We start from the raw sequence: 22,970 nt of genomic DNA on the forward strand, positions 1-22,970 counted from the left end.
AAGATCACTGCTTTAATTAGCAAGGATGAGTTATATTTCGTATGCTTTAACAATAGAACATACCATATATTCCACGATATGATGGAGCTTAATGTGTCAAGTTTGAGATAGTGTTAGTCATGCCCTGATCAAATCTGGCTCTTAATAAGCTAATGAAAGATTAGTTCGGCATAAAATAATGAGCGATTAGTTCCAGTGCTAATGACAGATTATTAGTGATATCATTGCATAAACAATTTACTTACAAAGAAAAATAATGTAAATATAATTACTTCATATTAATTAGTGAAATTACTCTATTGTTTATAATTTATTATCTTATTCGTAATTGATAAATTATAATAAAAAGTTAAATATTATCATTAGTATAGATCGATTACGTAGGATATGAGAAACAACAAGGCGAAGACGGGTGAGGTATCGATAACGGTTAATTAGAACGAATGAACGAACGAAGACTTTGTATTTAGAATAAAATCAAATGATTTTTTATTTTTTGAAAGAAAAAATTTATAGTCACATCAGTGTGCACACGTAGGCGGCTTCACTTCAGTTATACCCAAGCTGCGTACCACTTTTGGTCGTTGCAGTTTTCGTTCTCCGCGCACTGTTTCATTACCCATCTTGTCCACTCTCGAAGCTCCGCGCTTCTTACTATAAATGGTTGTTCCTCCCCTTCCTCATCGTTAGCATCTTTTCTTTTCTTTTCTTTGCGGTTCATCTGTCGAGATCGGGGAGCAAGATGTTCTACTCGCACCAGCTCCTCGCCAAGAAGGCTCCTCTCGGGCAGATATGGTGAGATTTCTCTTTCTTTCTTCGCGTTCATCTCTCCGTCGTCTCTGCGCATTCTGATCTGGGGCTCTCGCATCAAGGATGGCGGCTACTCTGCACGCCAAGTTGAACCGGAGGAAGCTCGACAAGCTCGATATCATCAAAATCTGGTTAGAAATTAATTAACATCTCCCGAGTACTCTGTTTTCTACTCGTTTGTTTCTAGATCGGAAAAACATTTTCGAGTTTCCTACGCGATCGCAGTGAGGAGATTCTGAATCCGTCGGTTCCGATGGCCCTGCGCCTCTCTGGCATTCTCATGGGTAAGCTCCGTAATTTTCCCTTCTTAGTTTTTAATTTGTTAGTAAATCGATTTAACTCTTCCGGCCAGTAAATCTCAGGCGGTGTTGTTATCGTCTACGAGCGGAAGGTCAAGCTCCTCTACGGTTCGTCATCCTCCTGTCACATTGATCCTCCTGTTTTTCTTCTTCTCCATCGTCTAATGTTTGCTTGAAATTCACAGACGATGTCACGCGGCTACTGGTGTGCCCCTTGGAAGGTTCTAGAGCTCCTTCCCTGTTCTGTTTTCGGTGATCCCTAATCCTCCGTTATATGAATGCCACAGACAGAGATCAATGGAACATGGAAGACGAAGACTGTTGCCGATCCCACCATCCTTCCGAAGGCAAAAGCTCAAGCCAAGTGATCTGTCGCCTCTCTCTCTCTCTCTCTCTCTCTCTCTTTTTAAGATCGATCGGGGTCTTGTGAATCGTGCGATGGTTTTTTGCAGGTTCGAGGCGGTGACGCTGCCGGAGTGCGTGGACATGGATGTAGAACAGTCGATGCTCCTCTCCGACGCCTCCGTAGCAGCCTCCAGATTCCAACGCATGGTAGAACTCCTCATTCTCCCCCCTTTTTGACAATTTTTCCACTATCGACTGATGTACGTGTCGATCTTGTTTCCAGTTTGCCATGAGTGGACAGTTGAGGTGGGGGCAGACTGTGAAATCGGGCTCAACTATAGGACCGCATGCTTATTCTGTTAGGGGTAGACTAGGGTAGGCATACATTTTGAAAGTTGATCTAAATCGAAAAATTAAGTTTAATATTTTATCAGTTTGATTTTAATTTGTCGTATCAGATAAAATTGTTGAATTTTTTTTTCGATTTCAATTAAATTTTATAATTAATATTTGCTTAGTAAATAATCTGGTTGTTTTGAGTTACTATGATTGCAGCGATTGGATGAGGTGGAAGAACACTACATTAACATCGACATTAGAAACGGTGATCCACCAGACACCTATCATCAAGGTCTCTTTACACCTTTATTATTACCTTCGCGTTGTTTTTTTAATACCTTTAGTTATTCCTTAGTCCTGAAAATTTTGCAAGTTTGAGGATTGCTCTTACTTACTTGACAACAAGTTAGACCGACCTAAACTAGATGGGATCTGTTTTTTTATGTAATTGCAGTTGATGCTGAAAATATCACCCTATTTGACGATTTTGGATCAGGACCACCAGAGGGTAACCATTTTGAGAGGCAAGAAAATTAAATTATCTTTGACTTTTTTTGACTTTGGCAATATACGTTTTGTTAATTTTCAATGTTCTGTTTAATTTTATTTGAAGCATTTAAATAAATTGATTTCTAGACTAAATTACAGCGTCACCCAATCCATGATGATTAAAGTATGAGGATATTTTTAATGACAATTTACAAATATTTCAATAATACATAAAAATGCACTCAAATTTTATATTGATAAAAGGGCACACATTTCCCAAAAAAAATTCCCTTTATAAAAAAAACAATAATAAAAATTTTTGATGCAACCAACGCTAATAGGGGAAGCACTGACCGGCCGATGTTGCCGATTATGGCTAGGCCAATCTTGTCCATTGGTCGTGGTTAGGTTAGTGCGGATTGTAACCTCTAGTCACAAAATCTTTGATTAGATTAATTATTTACCTTCTCCGTGTTGACCCTGGGATAGATTGACGGGAGCGCTGGGACGAGCGTATTTATCTTTTGCCACCTTGATTAGGTCAATCATGACCTTGGTCGTGAAATCACGACCAAAAGTCCAATCTCATGGTTAAGAAGTCAGTTGTGACCTGGTTGCGATTTCACGGCCAAGAGGTTGTGACTGGCTTTAACTGTGATTTTGTAACCAGGAGACTGCGATCGGACTGACAACGATTTCGTAGGTAGACCAACTTGGTCGTAATTTTATAGCTAGACTGGCTTAGCCATGCTCTATGATTGAGATTGATGTGGCCATGATCGATGCCCACGGCTGATTAGTGTTCTAATTAATCAGGCTGGTAACTTCATCGAGTCTGGGATGATTAATTTGATCCTACGACTAATTAATGTTGTTGCTAGTCTTGCTGGTCTTCATTGATATTATTATTTTTAATTTCTATAGAGGAGGGGTTTTTAAAATCAAATGTCCCCTTTGATAAATACAAAAGTTGGATTCACTATTGAAAGTTAAGTACAAAACACTTTTTAATTAACGTTCACGAATTTATTACCCTAATCTATTTATTTCTAATAGGTTAATAAAATTGATATGATATCTACGTGTCCTCTCGTATGTAGGTTTGACATAGGAGAAGATGAGACACAGATCAACTACACTCCTCAAGAGCAACCCCATTTTCACAATACTCATAGACCCTCTCCGCCAGTAGACGATGGACCCAAAAGCTCAATGCCTCATCAACGTATGCTTTTCCAAACCTTATAGTTGGAGTACTCTAATTTGAATGTATTGTATACAATATGATTTGCCTGATTACCTATGCAGTAAACACTTCAGATGCAAACCATCGTATGAACGTGGAGGAACCGAAGGAAAAGGTTTTAGATATCTAAATTTGTTCAGAATCTGATCAAAGTTTCTTTTAAGAATAGTAGGAATGAACCTTCAACTCAAACATAGGTCTAAATGGATTGAGTTGTTAGTGTAAGGTTGCTGGTCAATGTAACAGGGAGAAGGTATTCAACAACAACAGCAGGTTAAACAAAATGCACGCAGAAAGCGTACCCATCTAATCCTGGATGAGCAACTCATGATACCAGGCAACCACTATCAATCTTGGCTCCAGGACACTTCTGATATAGTGTCTAAAAGAGGAAGAACTGTTAGGGTTGGTGCTTAAGCAAGTTGTTCTTGCTTTAACTTTACCAGTACTAGTTCTTTTTCACAAGTTTACTAATTACTCCGTTTTATAGCAATGTTTGCAGTCTCATAATCCCATTCGATCCACAAAGATATCCAAGCTCATGAACTTGCCACCAGTAGCTCTCATTACTGGTTTAGAGATGTTTCCTTCTCGAGTGCATTTCCCTGCCCCTCTAATTGAATTGTGGAGGAATTCTACAATTTTAGGTTAATATTTTTTTCCATCTTCCTTCAAAACTTTGTCAACAACACTTCAGAAGTTTAAACAATTACAAATTTTTATTGGTTGAAGGAGATAAATCACCTCCAGAAGAGAGACATGAAGCACATGAATCTGTAAGTGTTACAGGCATTTTACTTTCTAGTTGTGGTAACTAATCAACTGTACTAACAAATCATTTATGGAAATGAAGTTTCTAGAAGAATTTCAGGCTGAAATACCACTCAACCCTGAGTTCCAGGCTGAAGTCCCACCCAACAACGAATTTCAAGCCGAAATACAACCCAACCCCTTAGAGTTCTCCATTGAGAAAGTCAGAGCAAACCTTGAAAATTTGGAGTTCCAGGGAATTGATAAGTCATTTAGTAGTGACCATTTTGCTACTCCTGGGAGTCAAGGTAACTTGATCTTTACATGTACTTTGCCAACTTAAGTTTCAGATGATAAATGTGCCCTTGAACTAATGGCAGGGCAGAGTTCAAAGTCTATTCCTAGCTCTGGTTCTGGACATTTCATGCCATTGGAACCTGAGATACAATTACATTCTGGAAGGTCAGTGAAATCTCAAAAATAGAAGAAAAAAGGCATACAAATCTATTTTTTTTCACATTCTTGATTGAAAACAAGATATTTATATTAACTAGAATGCAGTAGTGAAATTTCTCACCAAATATGAATATTCAATCTCTTTGGCTATTTTTTCTTCTTGGTATCTCCCTTTCTTCTGAAAGGGTTGCTTCTAAATGTCAACCCAAGTCATATTTCTTGTATGAAATGTTATTTGACTGCCGCAAATAGCCTTCTAATACAGAATACTACTACTTGGCATACACATTTAGATCTGCCATCTATGTTGGGATTTTGAGACAGGTCTAAAAGAAAGCAGAATTCCTCATCAACGACTAACTTTGGCAACCTTGATCCAGTTGAAGAGGAGTCACCACTTCAGCAAGATTTAAGAAGTTTCAAACTCAGAAGGATATCACAATTAAGTCCAGCCCCTGATGCTGGTTTGTTATCTTAATCTAATTTTGTCTTTTGCCACTTTGTGAACTGGAAAGATGCACTCTTTACCTTCTAATAAAAGGTGATACTTAAATATTGTGCTCGGCTTCTTGCAACAAATTTCATGTAGAACTACTGGAGGAAACCGGACCAACTCAAACCCCAGTTCCTCCATCTAGTACTTCGATCGACCACACTACTGAATTGATCCGGACGTAAGTACATACTTTTAGCAGGCCATAAATTGCAACAACTTAGTTCATCTCTATTCGTTTTCCCTTGACAAATCAAATAGCAGATTGATAGTTTGCATGATAATGAACAGGCATCTCAAGTTGCATTTTGATACGCCAGGAGCCCCACAGTCTGAATCATTGAACCAGTTAGCTTTAGGAATGAACAAGAAAACAGCTGCTCTACTCTTTTACCAAACTTGCGGTATTTAGGTTTCCACGCTTATGAATTGCAATTTCTTTCTAATTTAGGAATTCATATATCTCTAGAAACAGGAAGATTGCTCTAAGTTTTCTCCATTTCTACTAAATGAAACCTGAGCAATTCATTTATGTTCTTCGCCAATTAAAACAAGTTTCTGATTTGCAGTTCTCGCCACCTTTGACTTCATCAAGGTGGAACAACATGTAGCATATGGGGACATACTGATCTCAAGAGGGCCTAAGATGTAGCTAACCTGACATATACTTTTGGAAGTCAACGAGCAAGGTGGAAAGTTGATAATGGTATTACAAACAGTGTCTCAGCTTTACATCTCACGTATCTAACAGTAGTTATAGTTCTATAGTTTCATGTAGCAAGTCAAGAATTTGTTTATATTCCCCAAAATATATAGTTTACTGCCGGTGAAAACTTGAGGATGGGAATACAACTACTGCTCCTGCTCCTTTGTTTTATGATTGCCTTTAGGTACAATGCAGTGATTTTGCTAGAATGGTCGGTGCATTTGTGATAGATTCTACTTCATCTGCGCTGTGGTTGAATGGTTGTGCCTCCTATTGAAATGCCTGTAACCTTAGTACGCAGAGACAAACCAGTGATGATTTTAATATCGAAACATGATCAAACTTCCATTAATGTGTGTATATGTGTTAGTAGCAGGAAGGCTGATGAAGAGTTGGCATTCGTTTGAAGTTCTTTCATTAATTGTTATCGTTATCCTAGGAACAACTGGGTGGAATTATCCCATAGATTCATATCCCAAGTGAACAGTAGCAAATACAGTTCGATATTAGAGCATACTAGAGACGAGCATGGGGCTTAAGAAATGAATTAGAATAAGTGGATGGATAAATAAGTGAAGGAATATTATTTAATTTATTCTTTCATTGATTTTGTTTGACAGATGAAAAAATCAGAAGAATGTAAAAAGAGAGATGAATGACTTCTACATTCAGCCTCGTCGCCTTGTCTAACACTGCTGGTCCATCCAGTTCACCTAACAAATGTATCCAAATTACTTACCAGCTTCATCTGGTACTCACTCACTAAATTATGCCACCCTTTTTGGCTCGATCTAATTGGCCGTTCAAATTGTTATATGATTTATAGTCGAATATAATAATCATTATGGTTAAATATAATTCACGAGTGAAAAAAGATATAATAGAAAATTAGTGAAAATAAATAAATCCACTCGGTTTCACACTGGTACAACTCAACTTCACCATTTCTTTTGGGTTTTAAAGTAATTGCTCAAATAGAAATAAAAAAGATCACTTGGATTTATGTCATAGTCTATATTATATTTATATTTATATTTATATTTATAGAGGGCCTGAAAGAAAGGCACCCAAGAATTAGGAGACAGATCCTTTGGTCCGCAAAGGCTAGATCAAGTCATGGTTCAACCTTTGTATTGGTGGGGGATAATGGCTCCCCAACTGTTAACAGGTGGGGGCCATGACCTCTCACCAATCTCCTTGTCCCGGCCCAGGAGCAGACGAGGGTAAGGGGACAAGAGGATCCGATCCCCAAGAATTAGAAGCAACCTAATATTATTTGAAAGAAAGAAAAATAGAAATTATAAATAAAATGAAATGAATATGAAAAATTATAATTAAGATTATATATATATATATTATTGATAAATTGTATATAATTATTATATTTAATATAAAATATGTAAGATGCATTGTATATATAATTACTAAGAAACTCTAATATATTAATTGTGCATATCCATTATGATTCTGTCCGAATGCTGAACCAACGGACGCTGGGTACGGGGCGCTCTCCGACTGTCGACGTAAATCTTCGGCTGGTAACACGCAGCTCCGGCGAACCTGCACAGAAGTCGGGCCGGGAAGGGGTTCCCGGCGGCGACCCTCCGACGCTCAAGTCAGGCGAAGCTCAAGAGAGAAAAAGTGGCTCCAGAACTCGTAGAAAAACGTACCTCCGGCGAAGAATGAGGGCCTTTTTATAGGGCAGCGAAGAAGTGAGTGTACACCTACCGAGGTGTACACGTGTCCATGGCCCATACCCCAGTAAGGGCTTGTCAGTGAGCTTCCCTAACCCATACTGCTACAGTCTCATCATGTCCTCGATGGGACAGTGGAATCCCCTGTCACAAGATTTGGAGCATGACCTACACGTGAAACATACCTGCTGTGAGAAAAAGACCTCCTTTGTCCTTTTCCCCTTCGCTCCAGATCTAGCGTCCGGGCGGACAGCTCCCTAAACATCCGGCCGGACATATGCGGTGGTTTACTTGGGGAGGTTCCCCACCACGTGCTTTGTGGAGACTATTAGCAGTGTTACCTTATGGCTTTGGCAGAGCGTACAGTCCGCTCGGCCCTGCGACCTTTTCCAATGAGCGCTGGAACCCTAATTTCGATAGAGCGCCTTTAACCATCAGCCGAACATCGTCCGGTCGGTCAGCCGATCGGACCCATCCCTCCGGATGTTCGATTCCACCGGACGGCCGGTCGGCCGTCCGGTCGGGCCCGACCCTTTCCGGATGGACAAATGCCGCTTTGACTTCCACGTGGCGTTGACTCCATAGGGTTGGGTCCCCTGTTCTCACTACCGGATCACTTGCCTCCCCTTCAAGTCTAGTCGAAGGAGGCGAATAGTCCGACTGACTGGACTACGAATCTGGCCGAATGGCTCCTCCGTGCTAGCACCTCCGCTCGGCCAACCATAGAGACAGCCTTAAGCGAGTCAACGATGGCATTCACCGGATCTCCTCGTGTTCTACGCCAATCTTCGACATTAAGGTTGATCATGCTTTCATTAAATGCTCCGAATGATTGAATGCCACTTGGAGCAATGCCATCGGCGCACGGCGGCGGTGGCATGGTGTTTTGATGTGATCGAAGCGATTCGAAATGGACGGCTCGATGCATGCTTTGATTCCCGTGACCTGGATCCAACGGTGGAGGCCGCCCGACCTTCACCCTATAAATTCTTTGTTTTTCCTTCTCTTCCTCACTTGCCTCCGCGATTCCAACCATTGCCCCCTGCGCTTTGGAGCTCCGGCGATCCTGTTTCTGCTCTCCGACGCTCTCCGGCGCCTTTTTCTTGATCCCTTTCCCCGCAGTAAGGTTTTATATCTTTCCTTCCTCCTTTCCGGTGTTTCCTCCGCATTTCTTCCTCAGTTTCGATCCTTGAAACCTCCTTTCGTTTGCTGTTGTTTTTCTCCTGCCTTTTTGCCTTTTGATTCCTTCCGATCGGCCCATGGCTAGTTCTTCCAATCCCGCAGATCAGTCGCTCGGCCCATGGTACACCACCATGCAGTCCCGATTCGAACAGCGGGACTTCGATATTTTGACAGACAATTTTGAAATCCCAGAGGATTTCGAAATTCGTTTAGCTGGTCCTTCCGCTCGGCCTCACAGGCCGCCGCGCGGAGCTTTCTGTGTCTTCCGAGACCAGTTTACCGCCGGTCTTCGTTTTCCTGTACATCCTTTCATCATAGATGTCTGTAATTTTTTCGGTGTGCCGCTCGGCAGTTTAGTACCCAATACCTTCCGTCTCCTTTGCGGTGTTGTCGTTTTGTTTAAGATTCACAACATCCCCCTCCGATCGGAGGTCTTCTTTTATTTCTATTACCCCAAGCAAGCCGAGCCGGGCACCTTCATGTTCCAAGCTCGACCCGGCCTAGTCTTCTTCAACAAGTTGCCTACTTCCAATAAACATTGGAAGGATTATTTTTTCTACATCCGTATGCCCAATCAGGCAAACTTCCCAACCCAGTGGCAGGTCAGTCTACCCCCCACTCCCGAGCTGAAGAAATTCAAGACCCGACCGGACTATCTCCACGCCGCAAATATGCTATCCGGTCTGCGACTTGACATCAACAAGCTCCTTCACGAAGGAGTGATGTACATCTTCGGCTTGAGTCCTATACGGACTCCTCTTCCGACCGGCTTCGGTAAGAACTTTACTTGGGCATTTGCTTTGATCGCTAACTGATTTTTTTTCTTTCTTTTGCAGCGGACATCGTCATGGATTCGGTGATGGCCGGCGTTTTGAAGAGAAGGGCGGCGGCTCTGGAAGCCGTGGTGGCCAAGGAAATGGAAGCACTGGGTATCCAGCCGGTCGGATCCCATGAAGGAGAGAGCGGGACTCAGGCTGAGTCGGCCGTTCAAGCTGTTGGTCCCTTTGGAGGCTGGCAAGAGGGGAGGGGTGAATTGCCCTACAAAATAAAACCAAAAACCCTTCTCGGATATTCAACTAACTTAAAAGAACTTGTAATTAAAAAGGCAGAGACTAATTAAAACAGAAAATAGACACAGAGGAATTACTTGGTTTGCAATCAGAGGATTGCTAATCCAAGGCAAAGAAGGCGCACTAATTGATTCTCCTCTGGGCGGAGTAGCCTCTTACAGCGTTGAAAGCACAGAAAGAAATAATACAAATGAAAGCATTGGATTACAAGTAGTTCGTTCTTGATTGATTATTGCTTCTGGACCAAGGCTATATTTATAGTCTTGGTCCGGGCGCTTGGAAGGGTTCCGGGCGCCCTGGGGGGATAAATTTTATCCCCCAACGGTCGGATCGAGTCAAAACTCGATCCTGTTGAAAAGTCGATTCCGGGCGCCCGGAAGGGTTCCGGGCACCCCGGTCGGTTCCGGGCGCCCGGAATGGTTCCGGGCGCCCGGAGCCCTAAGGTCAACTTAAATTGACTTTTCGACTCCGGTTCAGCTCGTCTCGATCCAGCTCATCTCGGTCCGGGTCTGTTCGCTCCGGCTCCGTTTGCTTGGGTGATCTCGGCCTTCCGGAATAGGGCTCACCCGAACCCATGTTCCGGCCTTCTCCTTGAGCAGCCTTCCTTCCCAGTTTCTCGTCCCTCGAACGTCGCGCACGTTCTTCTCGTCCGCCGGTGTACTCTTCCGCGGTCACCTCGTCCCTCGGACGCACCGAGCCCGTCGGCTCTCTCCCCGTGCCATCCTTCTCGTTAGCCGCATCTTCCGCTCGACTTCCTGTGTTCCTAAGCTCCTGCACACTTAGACACAAGGGTTAAACAACGCAGGACCTAGCTTAAATTGTTTGATCACATCAAAACACCTCGGGGTTCCAACAATTTCCCCCTTTTTGATGTGAGCAACCCAAGTTAAGATAGGGAAAAACAGATGCAATAAAAATAATTTATTTGCAATTAAGTCCAAAGATATTTCAAAATAAATTTATATATACCTCCCCCTAGACTTAACATTCTTCTTCCCCTTTGATCACATTAAAAATAGGGGTTCTTTAAACAAGTCTAAGGTAAACAAAATTTTAAGTGAATTTTCAAAAAAAAAAAAAACTTGTTGGTCCCTTTGGAGGCCGGCAAGAGGGGAGGGGTGAATTGCCCTACAAAATAAAACCAAAAACCCTTCTCGGGTATTCAACTAACTTAAAAGAACTTGTAATTAAAAAGGCAGAGACTAATTAAAACAGAAAATAGACACAGAGGAATTACTTGATTTGCAATCAGAGGATTGCTAATCCAAGGCAAAGAAGGCGCACTAATTGATTCTCCTCTGGGCGGAGTAGCCTCTTACAGCGTTGAAAGCACAGAAAGAAATAACACAAATGAAAACACTGGATTACAAGTAGTTCGTTCTTGATTGATTATTGCTTCTGGACCAAGGCTATATTTATAGTCTTGGTCCGGGCGCCTGGAAGGGTTCCGGGCGCCCTGGGGGGGATAAATTTTATCCCCAACGGTCGGATCGAGTCAAAACTCGATCCTGTTGAAAAGTCGATTCCGGGCGCCCGGAAGGGTTCCGGGCGCCCCGGTCGGTTCCGGGCGCCCGGAGCCCTAAGGTCAACTTAAATTGACTTTTCGACTCCGGTTCAGCTCGTCTCGATCCAGCTCATCTCGGTCCGGGTCTGTTCGCTCCGGCTCCGTTTGCTTGGGTGATCTCGACCTTCCGGAATAGGGCTCACCCGAACCCATGTTCCGGCCTTCTCCTTGAGCAGCCTTCCTTCCCAGTTTCTCGTCCCTCGAACGTCGCGCACGTTCTTCTCGTCCGCCGGTGTACTCTTCCGCGGTCACCTCGTCCCTCGGACGCACCGAGCCCGTCGGCTCTCTCCCCGTGCCGTCCTTCTCGTTAGCCGCATCTTCCGCTCGACTTCCTGTGTTCCTAAGCTCCTGCACACTTAGACACAAGGGTTAAACAACGCAGGACCTAGCTTAACTTGTTTGATCACATCAAAACACCTCGGGGTTCCAACAATCTCCCCCTTTTTGATGTGAGCAACCCAAGTTAAGCTAGGGAAAAACAGATGCAATAAAAACAATTTATTTGCAATTAAGTCCAAAGATATTTCAAAATAAATTTATATATACCTCCCCCTAGACTTAACATTCTTCTCCCCCTTTGATCACATTAAAAATAGGGGTTCTTTAAACAAGTCTAAGGTAACAAAATTTTAAGTGAATTTTCAAAAAAAAAAAACTTGTTGGTCCCTTTGGAGGCCGGCAAGAGGGGAGGGGTGAATTGCCCTACAAAATAAAACCAAAAACCCTTCTCGGATATTCAACTAACTTAAAAGAACTTGTAATTAAAAAGGCAGAGACTAATTAAAACAGAAAATAGACATAGAGGAATTACTTGGTTTGCAATCAGAGGATTGCTAATCCAAGGCAAAGAAGGCGCACTAATTGATTCTCCTCTGGGCGGAGTAGCCTCTTACAACGTTGAAAGCACAGAAAGAAATAACACAAATGAAAGCACTGGATTACAAGTAGTTCGTTCTTGATTGATTATTGCTTCTGGACCAAGGCTATATTTATAGTCTTGGTCCGGGCGCCTGGAAGGGTTCCGGGCGCCCTGGGGGGGATAAATTTTATCCCCAACGGTCGGATCGAGTCAAAACTCGATCCTGTTGAAAAGTCGATTCCGGGCGCCCGGAAGGGTTCCGGGCGCCCCGGTCGGTTCCGGGCGCCCGGAGCCCTAAGGTCAACTTAAATTGACTTTTCGAATCCGGTTCAGCTCGTCTCGATCCAGCTCATCTCGGTCCGGGTCTGTTCGCTCCGACTCCGTTTGCTTGGGTGATCTCGGCCTTCCGGAATAGGGCTCACCCGAACCCATGTTCCGGCCTTCTCCTCGAGCAGCCTTCCTTCCCGGTTTCTAGTCCCTCGAACGCCGCACACGTTCTTCTCGTCCGCCGGTGTACTCTTCCGCGGTCACCTCGTCCCTCGGACGCACCGAGCTCGTCGGCTCTCTCCCCGTGCCGTCCTTCTCGTTAGCCGCGTCTTCCGCTCGACTTCCTGTATTCCTAAGCTCCTGCACACTTAGACACAAAGGTTAAACAACGCAGGACCTAGCTTAACTTGTTTGATCACATCAAAACACCTCGGGGTTCCAACACAAGCTTCCCAACACAATGTGGCTAGCGGCGCCACCCCCTCAAGAGAACGAACTGCCCCCGAGGAAGGTTCCGCTCGGGAGGAGGAGCAGCCTCTGCAAAAGAGGCGCCGCGTGGAGACTCCCCTGCACTCGGCTACCTCAGCGGTCCAACCATCCGAGCGGGCCACTGCCACCGCTCGAGGCAAGGCGCCAGAGGTCGAAACCCTTTCGTCCGACCGGACGCCTTCTGAATGGGACGAGCCGGACGTGCCAATCGAAGCTGTTCTGGTCAGCACCCTTCTGCCCGTTCACCAACCAGTCAAACGCTCGATCATTCATTCGCAGTTTTTTGCGCCGGCTTCTGATCCCCTCCCGACAACCGGTCGGACGACCCCCGGTCATGGTCATACCATTCGGGTCACTCTTCACCTACTGACTGAAGAGCTACTGCCAGAGGCCAACCGCCCAACCGTGCCCAAACATACCATCACCTTGAAAGGGCCCCTAGCTGAGATGTGGGCCGATGCTTGGGCACGCACAGCGCTGGTCCCCCTCGGAAACTTGGCCAATAGCCACATGCGGGAGGCCACGGGGGTAAGTTTGCTCTACGAAGTTTTATATGCATTCTTTCCGATCGGCCGCTAACAACTATAATTTTCTGTTGCCAGAGATGGGTGGAGGAAATTGCGGTTTCCAACCGCTTAGCCTTGGTGGATGAAGAGCTACGACAACTGAAGGCCGTAGTTGGTCCGTCCGGCCTTCAGGGCCCTTCATATTCCGATCTGCAGAAGGAGCTGAAGAAGGCCCAAGATATGCTGGCTGTCGAGCAGAAGAAGACGGCCGACCAGGCCCACGCCTTAGCTGAGTCCGAGCGACAAGTCAAGTCGCTCGACACTAAAGTAACTTTGGCCACCACTCGGAAAAATATAGCTATCTCCGATCTGGAGAAGAAGAACGTGGAGGCTCGGGGTATGAAGCTGAAGATAAAAGAGTTGACAGAGCAGCTCGACAAGGAGAAGGCGGACCGCTCGGCCGACGCGGACAAGATTCAGCATCTGAATGAGGCCCTTGCTGGTTCCCAGGCGGCTTTCAAAGAATACCAAGATGCCGAGCCGAGCCGGATCGCTGCCTTAAGACAGAGCTACATCCACTCGCCTGAATTCTCAGAGAAGGTCTGCGAGCGGATATACACGACCTTCGACCTGGCTATGACCGCCACCACCAAGTATCTAAAGTCGAAGGGGCATCTTCCCGAGTCCGCGGTTATCTCGGCCGTAGATCAAATGGTGCTTCTGAATGATATTCCCAGGGACCTCTATGATTATATTGAGTAGTTCTCTGTAATTCGGCCACTCGCCAGGATACTATCCTTTTTTGTAATTGGGTCGCTCGGCTCAAAGCTTTACCTTTAATGCAATGTTTTCTTTATATTTGCTGTCTTTTTACATAACCAAAATATGTGTTCATCCGCTCTCCCATTATCACCCTTCTAGTATTCGAAAGGGATTTTTACCAAGTGCCTGGCATTGCCCTACCGTTCGGCTAAACATGTAATACTTTGCCTACTTAATTTTCCGCTATGATAGCAGAGGTCCTTCGCTATGTACCGAGCAAGTACCTTTTGGCGCTGGGCCAAGCGGAACGTAGAGACGATGATATTGAGGGCGAGTTTCTGGGGCAACTATATTCTCTTTATTGGCATTCCCCGCTCGGACGTTTATAGACACCGGCTCGTCTCTCGATATTTAACGTCGGAGTTCGACGGTCTTCCGCTCGGAGGGTTTATAGACGCCGGCTCGTCTCTCGATATTTAACGTCGGAGCTCGACGGTCTTCCGCTCGGACGTTTATAGACGCCGGCTCGTCTCTCGATATTTAACGTCGGAGCTCGACGGTCTTCCGCTCGGAGGGTTTATAGACGCCTGCTCGTCTCTCGATATTTAACGTCGGAGCTCGACGGTCTTCCGCTAGGATGTTTATAGACGCCGGCTCGTCTCTCGATATTTAACGTCGGGGCTCGACGGTCTTCCGCTCGGAGGGTTTATAGACGCCGGCTCGGCTCTCGGTATTTAAGGGCGGAGCTCGACGGCCTTCCGCTCGGAGGGTTTATAGACGCTCGCTCTCGATATTTAACGTTGAGCTCGGCGGTCTTCCGCTCGGAAGGTTTATAGACGCGGCTCCCTCGATATTTAATGTCGGAGCTCGACGGTCTTCCGCTCGGAGGGTTTATAGACGCCGCTCTCGATATTTAACGCCGGAGCTCGACGGTCTTCCGCCGGAGGGTTTATAGACGCCGCTCGCTCTCGATATTTAACGCCGGAGCTCGACGGTCTTCCGCCGGAGGGTTTATAGACGCCGCCTCTCGATATTTAACGCCGGAGCTCGACGGTCTTCCGCCGGAGGGTTTATAGACGCCTCTCTCGATATTTAACGCCGGAGCTCGACGGTCTTCCGCCGGAGGGTTTATAGACGCCTCTCTCGATATTTAACGCCGGAGCTCGACGGTCTTCCGCCGGAGGGTTTATAGACGCCGGCTCGCCTCGATATTTAACGCCGGGCTCGACGGTCTTCCGCCGAGGGTTTATAGACGGCTCGTCTCGATATTTAACGCGTCGGAGCTCGGCGGTCTTCCGCCGGAGGGTTTATAGACGCCGCTCGTCTCGATATTTAACGCCGGAGCTCGGACGGTCTTCCGCCGGAGGGTTTATAGACGCGGCTCGTCTCGATATTTAACGCCGAGCTCGACGGTCTTCCGCCGGAGGGTTTATAGACGCTCCTCTCGATATTTAACGCCGGAGCTCGACGGTCTTCCGCTCGGAGGGTTTATAGACGCCGCCTCGTCTCTTTAACGTCGGAGCTCGGCGACCTTCCGCTCGGAGGGTTTATAGACGTCTCTCGATATTTAACGCCGGAGCTCGACGGTCTTCCGCCGGAGGGTTTATAGACGCCTCTCTCGATATTTAACGTCGGAGCTCGACGGTCTTCCGCTCGGAGGGTTTATAGACGCCGGCTCGTCTCTCGATATTTAACGTCGGAGCTCGACAGTCGTTTATACTGCCGTTCGGCGAAGCTATTTGCCATCCTTTAATTATTTCTGCTTCCTGCATTACAAGGGTACGGGCAACCGAAATATATGCCAACATAAGTTACATTAGTGCACCTTTCACCCGGCACGATAAGGCTAGAGATGATTCGCACTCCATGGCCGATCCAGCTGCCGTCCGTCCTCATCTTCCAGATAGTAAGCGCCGGAGCGGAGCTTTTCGATAACCTTGAAGGGGCCTGCCCACGGAGCTTCAAGCTTTCCGACGTCGCCGACCGGCTTGACTTTCTTCCAGACAAGGTCGCCGACCTGGAATGATCTGGGGATTACGCGCCGGTTGTAGTTTTGTTTCATCCGTTGCCGGTACGCCATTAGCCGGACGGACGACTTGGCTCGGTCTTCATCAACTAAATCCAGCTCCATGTTCCTCCGCTCGGCGTTGCCTTTGTTAGGACCAAAAGTAGCTAGAGGGGGGGGTGAATAGCTCGTCGCGTGCTCGTCGCTCGGCGTTGCTTGTTTCTTCAAAGATGTGCAGCGGAAAATACAAAGAAACAAAACACACAACGCTAACACGGTTGGTTTACTTGGTATCCACCTCACAAGAGGTGACTAGTCCAAGGATCCACACCACACACGCACCCTCCACTATGAAAACACTCCTTTTCGGTAACTACCGAGGGCGGAGAAGCCCTACAAGACTCTCAGTACAAGAAGAAAGGAAAGGGAAACAAAATACAAGCGCAAAGCTTACAATGAGTACAGAAAACCCTAACCCTAGCTTCTCTTCTTGCCTTTGATCCGCCTCTTGACTTGGAAAGCTTCCAAGATCCTTCAAGAACTGGCGATCTGATCTTTGAGAGCGCTGTGGAGGAGTTGGCGAGAGATCTGGAGTGAATCGGTGAAGTTCTACCGAAGGAAATGAACGCCTGCGGCTTAAATCGACGCTAACGGTCGAATCCCGATCGATTGGAATGCTCCCAATCGATCGGGGAGGCTTTGGATCGATCCACGGATCGATCCAGAGCGCCTCTGTGCTCTGGAAAAACTTCTGGATCGATCCAGCGCTTATCGCGCAAAGCAGCAGCGTCCCAATCGATCCACTGATCGATTGGGACCTCTGGATCGATCCACGGATCGATCCAAAGGGGTTCTGTTCGCGGGGACTCACCGGATCGATCGGTGGATCGATTCAGATCTGCTGAATCGATCCACGGATCGATTCAAACCTGCTGGATCAATCCACGGATCAATCCAAACCTGCTGAATCAATCCACGGATCAATCCAAACATGCTGGATCAATCCACTGATCAATCCAAACCTTGGTTTTTCCCCAAAACCAAGCCCAAAGCCCCCTAAACCAACATCTAGTCAATCATGACTTGTTGGTACATAAGACCTAGCATCCGGTCACCCTTGACCAGCTAGGACTCTCTCACCAAGTGTCTGGTCAATCCCTTTGACCCACTTGGACTTTTCTCTTCTTGCCAAGTATCCGGTCAATCCCTCTGACCTACTTGGACTTTTCTTCCACGTGCCAAGTATCCGGTCAATCCCTATGACCTACTTGGACTCTCACCAGATGTCTGGTCAACCTTGACCCATCTGGATTTCTCATGCCTGGCTTCACTCACCAGGACTTTCCCAATTGCCTAGCTTCACTCACTAGGTCTTTCACCTGGCTTCACTCACCAGGATTTTTCTCCTGCCTAGCTTCACTCACTAGGTCTTTCACCTGGTCAAGTATCCGGTCATCCTTGACCTACTTGACTCTTCTTCAATCCCTTGCATTGTCAAACATCGAAATCCAAACCAAGACTCAAGCTTGGTCAACTAGGTCAACCTTGACCTGAGGAATGTTGCACCAACAATCTCCCCCTTTTTGATGTTTGACAATACCACAATAACACTTACAATCCCACATGTAAGTTAGACTAATCCCATAGCCTCATTCTTCATGCCACTAGGTAATGAAAGCAGAAATTAAGCTCTTCATTCTCCCCCTAAGAGGGCAAACTCCCTCTTAGGTAATGAAAGCCTAACTTACTCCCTTTCACAAGTCCTTTCATTCTCCCCCTATTGGCACACATCAACCCAGCCTTGAGCACACATCAACCCATGTCTCAATATTGGGCACACATCAACAAATCCATTGTTGAAAGACTCTCCCCCTGAAGAGTTGCTCATCGTAATCACAACTTCACTTATTGTGATCAACATGATAATGAAGGTCCCATACTCTTCATTTTCCCTACATTCTCCCTCAATGTAGACAAAGGCCCAACCTTGAGCCTTTTTCAATCACTCGAAAAACCACTTGAAAATATGAGGATATCCACTCCCCATTTCAAGTTCAAATACCCATTCATGAGCATTTTCTCTACAGAAGGTTAACCGCCTTCCAAGGTTCATGAAAAATAATTTTCATGTCTTTAAAGAGTCCCTCCCCCTAAACACATGGTGGTAACTTCTGTCATTGCACCAACAATGACTTGGAATCCCTAAAACTTTAGGAAACCCAATTTTAGAAGTTTTGAGGTTCAAATATTCAAAATTTGAAACAAACCTCAACCTAAACTTCAACTTAGCCTTCCTTAACCAATCCATCCTTGTTTTCCACACGAAAACACCCTTTTTATGTATACAAATATATTTTCAGGAGTTTGGAGTGGTTATCTAGACTAAAATAGGTTTAAAGATGCTGAAATCAGGCTTTCCCAGCCAAAATCAGCAACTTGGATCGATTGGAGTTGGGTTCCAATCGATCGAACCTATCTGAATCGATCCACTGATCGATTCAGACTTCCTGGATCGATCGGCTGATCGATCCAGCGAGCTTCTGCTCGCGGGAGACTAGCCTCTGAATCGATCCATGGATCGATTCAGGCACTCCAATCGATCCATGGATCGATCGGAGCTCTGATAGTTGCTGAATTTCCAAATCAGCCAACTTCAGAAACCCCTAGAAAATTCTACAAAAATCTAAAAATCATGAAATTTTGTGTAGGCATTATTTAGGGCATAAACTATCAAGGAAAAATGGTTTTATATGAAAATACATCATATTTTCAAAGATTGACACAAACTTGAAAACTTGTAAAAACTTTAGTGTTTTCTTCAAGTTTGTGTCTAACTATTCAATGGTGATCACTATCAAAAGATAGCCTTCACCAAGGTTTTCCACAATCATTTTTAAAAACATTTTCAAAACCAATATCCCATCATGTTCCTTGGGCATAATGCACATGACTTGTACATTAGCTTTCCCAATGATGGGAAGACACATAACTATGTGTTTTGATGAACTTTAAAACTCAAGAAAATGCACTAAGTCAACATGTTGAGTTTTGTTCATCATCCTAACATCTCACTTGTATCTATTGTGCACAAAACACATACAAGTCATCTTGTAGGTCTTTGTGAGATGTAAATTTTTGGTTTTGCCCTAATCTAGGGATCATGCATATCTATCTAGGCATTTTAGAGATAGTGGACATCCACCCAGGATGTCACTTGTTAATAAGTGTTGTTAAATGCCATTTGTCCTTAATTTCAAGGAATTTAAACTAATGCATGATAATGTTATGGCATACATCAAAATAAAATAACTTTCAAAAGAAAGATTCCTATAACTACATGATGTATGAATGTCATGACATGGTATTTTTTGAATTTTTTTTTTTCATAATCAAACATGAATGCAAAAATAGACATGATGTCATGGCATATGATGGGCAAACAATCATGGCAAAATTTAGTATAAATAAAATATACCTAGATTAACTATCTAAGTATCCTTAAAATCTTAGCTAAACTTACAACTTAAACCTAGATTGTCCTAAAGTGCTTCAAGAAAATGCCAAAGCCTAAATTGGCATTTCTAATTCCCTTGATTAATGTATGCCAATTGAAAATAAGCATATCCTCAAATGTTGGCATATTTCATTTTCCCACAAGAGTAGCACCTTTAGATTAAGGCCCGGATCACCTTAAATTTCCTAAGAACATACCAAAATCCCAACTTGGTAGTTCTTATGAATTTCCCAATATGTGCCTTTTAAGATTAAAATCAATTCTTCCACCATTAGGCACATTTTACTCTTTCAAGGAGTAAATAATAATTCCATTTCATTTTCAAAGGTTAACAAAACCTTGAAAATGCTCTTTGAGTGTCAATTTCCTCAAAGTTGGGTTAACTACCCTTCTAATCGGAGTTGACACTCTCTAACCCATCTATGGGGTAGAGAAGATGCTCCTAGGAACCCAACACCTATTGGTGCTCCTTGGATGCTCTAGGTATTCACTAGGGATAACTTCCCTAGATACCTTCCTAGTGACCTTGTTTGGCTTCTTAGAAGCCTTGGTCACATTTTCTTGGTCAACTCTAAGGATAGCCTCCCTTGTGACCTTGTTAGTGACTTTCTTAGACTTCTTAGAAGTCTTAGTCACATTAATTGCAAAAATACTCTTAGGGATGACTTCCCTAGTATTCTTGGCTTGACCACTAGACCTAGGGTTTGTTCCATAACTATATGGAACTCTATGGTAAGAGGGCACATCCTTCTTAGCCTTTGGTTTGTATCCCAAACCTCTATGACCATTGGATGACTTTGATTTTCCTAGCCCTAGGTATTGCTCATTTTGCCCTTTTAGGATATTTTCCATCCTTTTTAGGGTCTTTTCCATTTTATCAAGTCTTGACCTCAAGACTTGATTTTCTATCATTAGATCCTTAGGTTTTGGTCCATGAGCATTTTTGATCTTGGGCATGTATCTATTTTCCTTAGTGTTCCCGCCCAAGTGTCTATCTACCTTCCTAACCTTAGGTTGGGTAGTTTTGGCATGTAGGGCCACATGTTTTTCCTTAAAGCCCTCATGCTTTCTATTCTTATGGTAAATTGCATTAAAATGATAAAAATTAGAACTATCATGCTTTTTACCATAATGTAAAGGAATAGGCTCAATAAAAGATACCTTCTTCTTTACCTTGGAGGCTCCCCCTTGACTAGTGCCTCCTTGAGCCTTGACCATCTTCTTCCCCTTGGGGCATTGACTTCGGTAATGCCCTTTTTGTTGACACAAGAAGCATACAATATGCTCCTTGCTCTTCTTTGTTCCGGGGATGGTTTCCTTGGGCTTTTCCTTTCCCTTTTTTGTCACTTGACCCTTCTTCTTGGCCAAGTTGGGACACTTGCTCTTGTAGTGCCCGCTTTCCCTACACTCAAAACATATTATATGATTTTTATTTTTAATTGAAACATTTATACCTTCTTGTGTAGGGATGGCACTTGCTCCTCCATTTGATATTTCTTGAATTTTGGAGGTGGCCCCATCCTCTTCTTCCTCACTTGACCCGGATGTGGAGGTCTCTTCTTGCTCCGGGTTCGCCAAGGATTGCTCCCCCTCAATCCTAGAGGTGGACGCTTCATCATCTTGAATATGAAACAAGGAGTATGCTCCCTCCTTGTTCCCTTCGTTGCATTCCCTTGAAGATGAAGCTTCTTCTTGGACTTCTTCTTCGGAGGTTGAGCATCTCTCAACCTCGGAGTCCTTCTCTTGGTCTTGCTCCAAAAAGTTACCCTCTCTGGATTCTTCATGATCTTGTACAGTGGAGGGGATCTCTTCATGAAGCTTGGCCAGTTTTCTCCATAATTCCTTTGCATCTTCAAATTCTCCAATTTTGCAAAGGATGGTGCTTGGCAATAAATTGACCAAAAGCTTGGTCACTTTGTCATTTGCCTCGCACCTTTGAATTTGTTCCGAGCTCCATTTGCTTTTCTTGAGAAGCTTGCCCTTGGAGTTTGTTGGAGCTTCGAAGCCTTCCATTAGAGCAAACCATTGCTCTATCTCCATCATAAGAAAATTTTCGATTCTTGATTTCCAAGAATCGAAGCTTGTAGATGTGTATGGTGGAGCCACCCTTGTGTCAAATCCAAGTCCATCTTGGAATTGCATCTTGAAGTTGAGATTCTTAAATTCTTTGACTTTGATGAATTTGCTCCAACTTCTTCACCCTCTAGCTTTTCTTGTTGAGCTTGACCCTTCCGGCGATGATTCCGGTGAAGAGCGGCCTTGCTCTGATACCACTTGTTAGGACCAAAAGTAGCTAGAGGGGGGGGGGGTGAATAGCTCGTCGCGTGCTCGTCGCTCGGCGTTGCTTGTTTCTTCAAAGATGTGCAGCGGAAAATACAAAGAAACAAAACACACAACGCTAACACGGTTGGTTTACTTGGTATCCACCTCACAAGAGGTGACTAGTCCAAGGATCCACACCACACACGCACCCTCCACTATGAAAACACTCCTTTTCGGTAACTACCGAGGGCGGAGAAGCCCTACAAGACTCTCAGTACAAGAAGAAAGGAAAGGGAAACAAAATACAAGCGCAAAGCTTACAATGAGTACAGAAAACCCTAACCCTAGCTTCTCTTCTTGCCTTTGATCCGCCTCTTGACTTGGAAAGCTTCCAAGATCCTTCAAGAACTGGCGATCTGATCTTTGAGAGCGCTGTGGAGGAGTTGGCGAGAGATCTGGAGTGAATCGGTGAAGTTCTACCGAAGGAAATGAACGCCTGCGGCTTAAATCGACGCTAACGGTCGAATCCCGATCGATTGGAATGCTCCCAATCGATCGGGGAGGCTTTGGATCGATCCACGGATCGATCCAGAGCGCCTCTGTGCTCTGGAAAAACTTCTGGATCGATCCACGGATCGATCCAGCGCTTATCGTGCGAAGTAGCAGCGTCCCAATCGATCCACTGATCGATTGGGACCTCTGGATCGATCCACGGATCGATCCAAAGGGGTTCTGTTCGCGGGGACTCACCGGATCGATCGGTGGATCGATTCAGATCTGCTGAATCGATCCACGGATCGATTCAAACCTGCTGGATCAATCCACGGATCAATCCAAACCTGCTGAATCAATCCACGGATCAA

General features: G+C 44.8%; 1 protein-coding gene across 1 annotated transcript; it reads left to right on the forward strand.

The window, feature by feature from the left end:
* Window positions 1–737: 737 nt before the first annotated feature.
* On the forward strand, window positions 738–5,980 carry LOC121986916 (sister chromatid cohesion 1 protein 1-like). The gene is made up of 20 exons (XM_042540841.1): window positions 738–795; window positions 873–941; window positions 1,036–1,094; window positions 1,173–1,217; window positions 1,295–1,314; window positions 1,397–1,473; window positions 1,562–1,661; window positions 2,010–2,085; window positions 2,248–2,317; window positions 3,383–3,507; window positions 3,591–3,643; window positions 3,775–3,933; window positions 4,031–4,175; window positions 4,261–4,304; window positions 4,382–4,586; window positions 4,659–4,740; window positions 5,059–5,198; window positions 5,324–5,408; window positions 5,519–5,631; window positions 5,797–5,980. The coding sequence occupies exons 1-20, from the start codon at window positions 743–745 to the stop codon at window positions 5,877–5,879; spliced, it is 1,803 nt and encodes a 600-aa protein (XP_042396775.1). The 5' UTR covers window positions 738–742; the 3' UTR covers window positions 5,880–5,980.
* The last annotated feature ends 16,990 nt before the right edge of the window (window positions 5,981–22,970 follow it).

This window comes from Zingiber officinale, chromosome 5B (assembly GCF_018446385.1).
Source record: "Zingiber officinale cultivar Zhangliang chromosome 5B, Zo_v1.1, whole genome shotgun sequence".
Taxonomy (NCBI): Eukaryota; Viridiplantae; Streptophyta; class Magnoliopsida; order Zingiberales; family Zingiberaceae; genus Zingiber; species Zingiber officinale.

Coding starts and splice junctions, on each gene's coding strand:
- LOC121986916 (XM_042540841.1), top strand. CDS start 743: ATGTTCTACTCGCACCAGCTCCTCGCCAAGAAGGCTCCTCTCGGGCAG. Junction 2,086..2,247: donor ACCAGACACCTATCATCAAG/GTCTCTTTACAC, acceptor ATGTAATTGCAG/TTGATGCTGAAAATATCACC. Junction 3,934..4,030: donor AAAGAGGAAGAACTGTTAGG/GTTGGTGCTTAA, acceptor CAATGTTTGCAG/TCTCATAATCCCATTCGATC.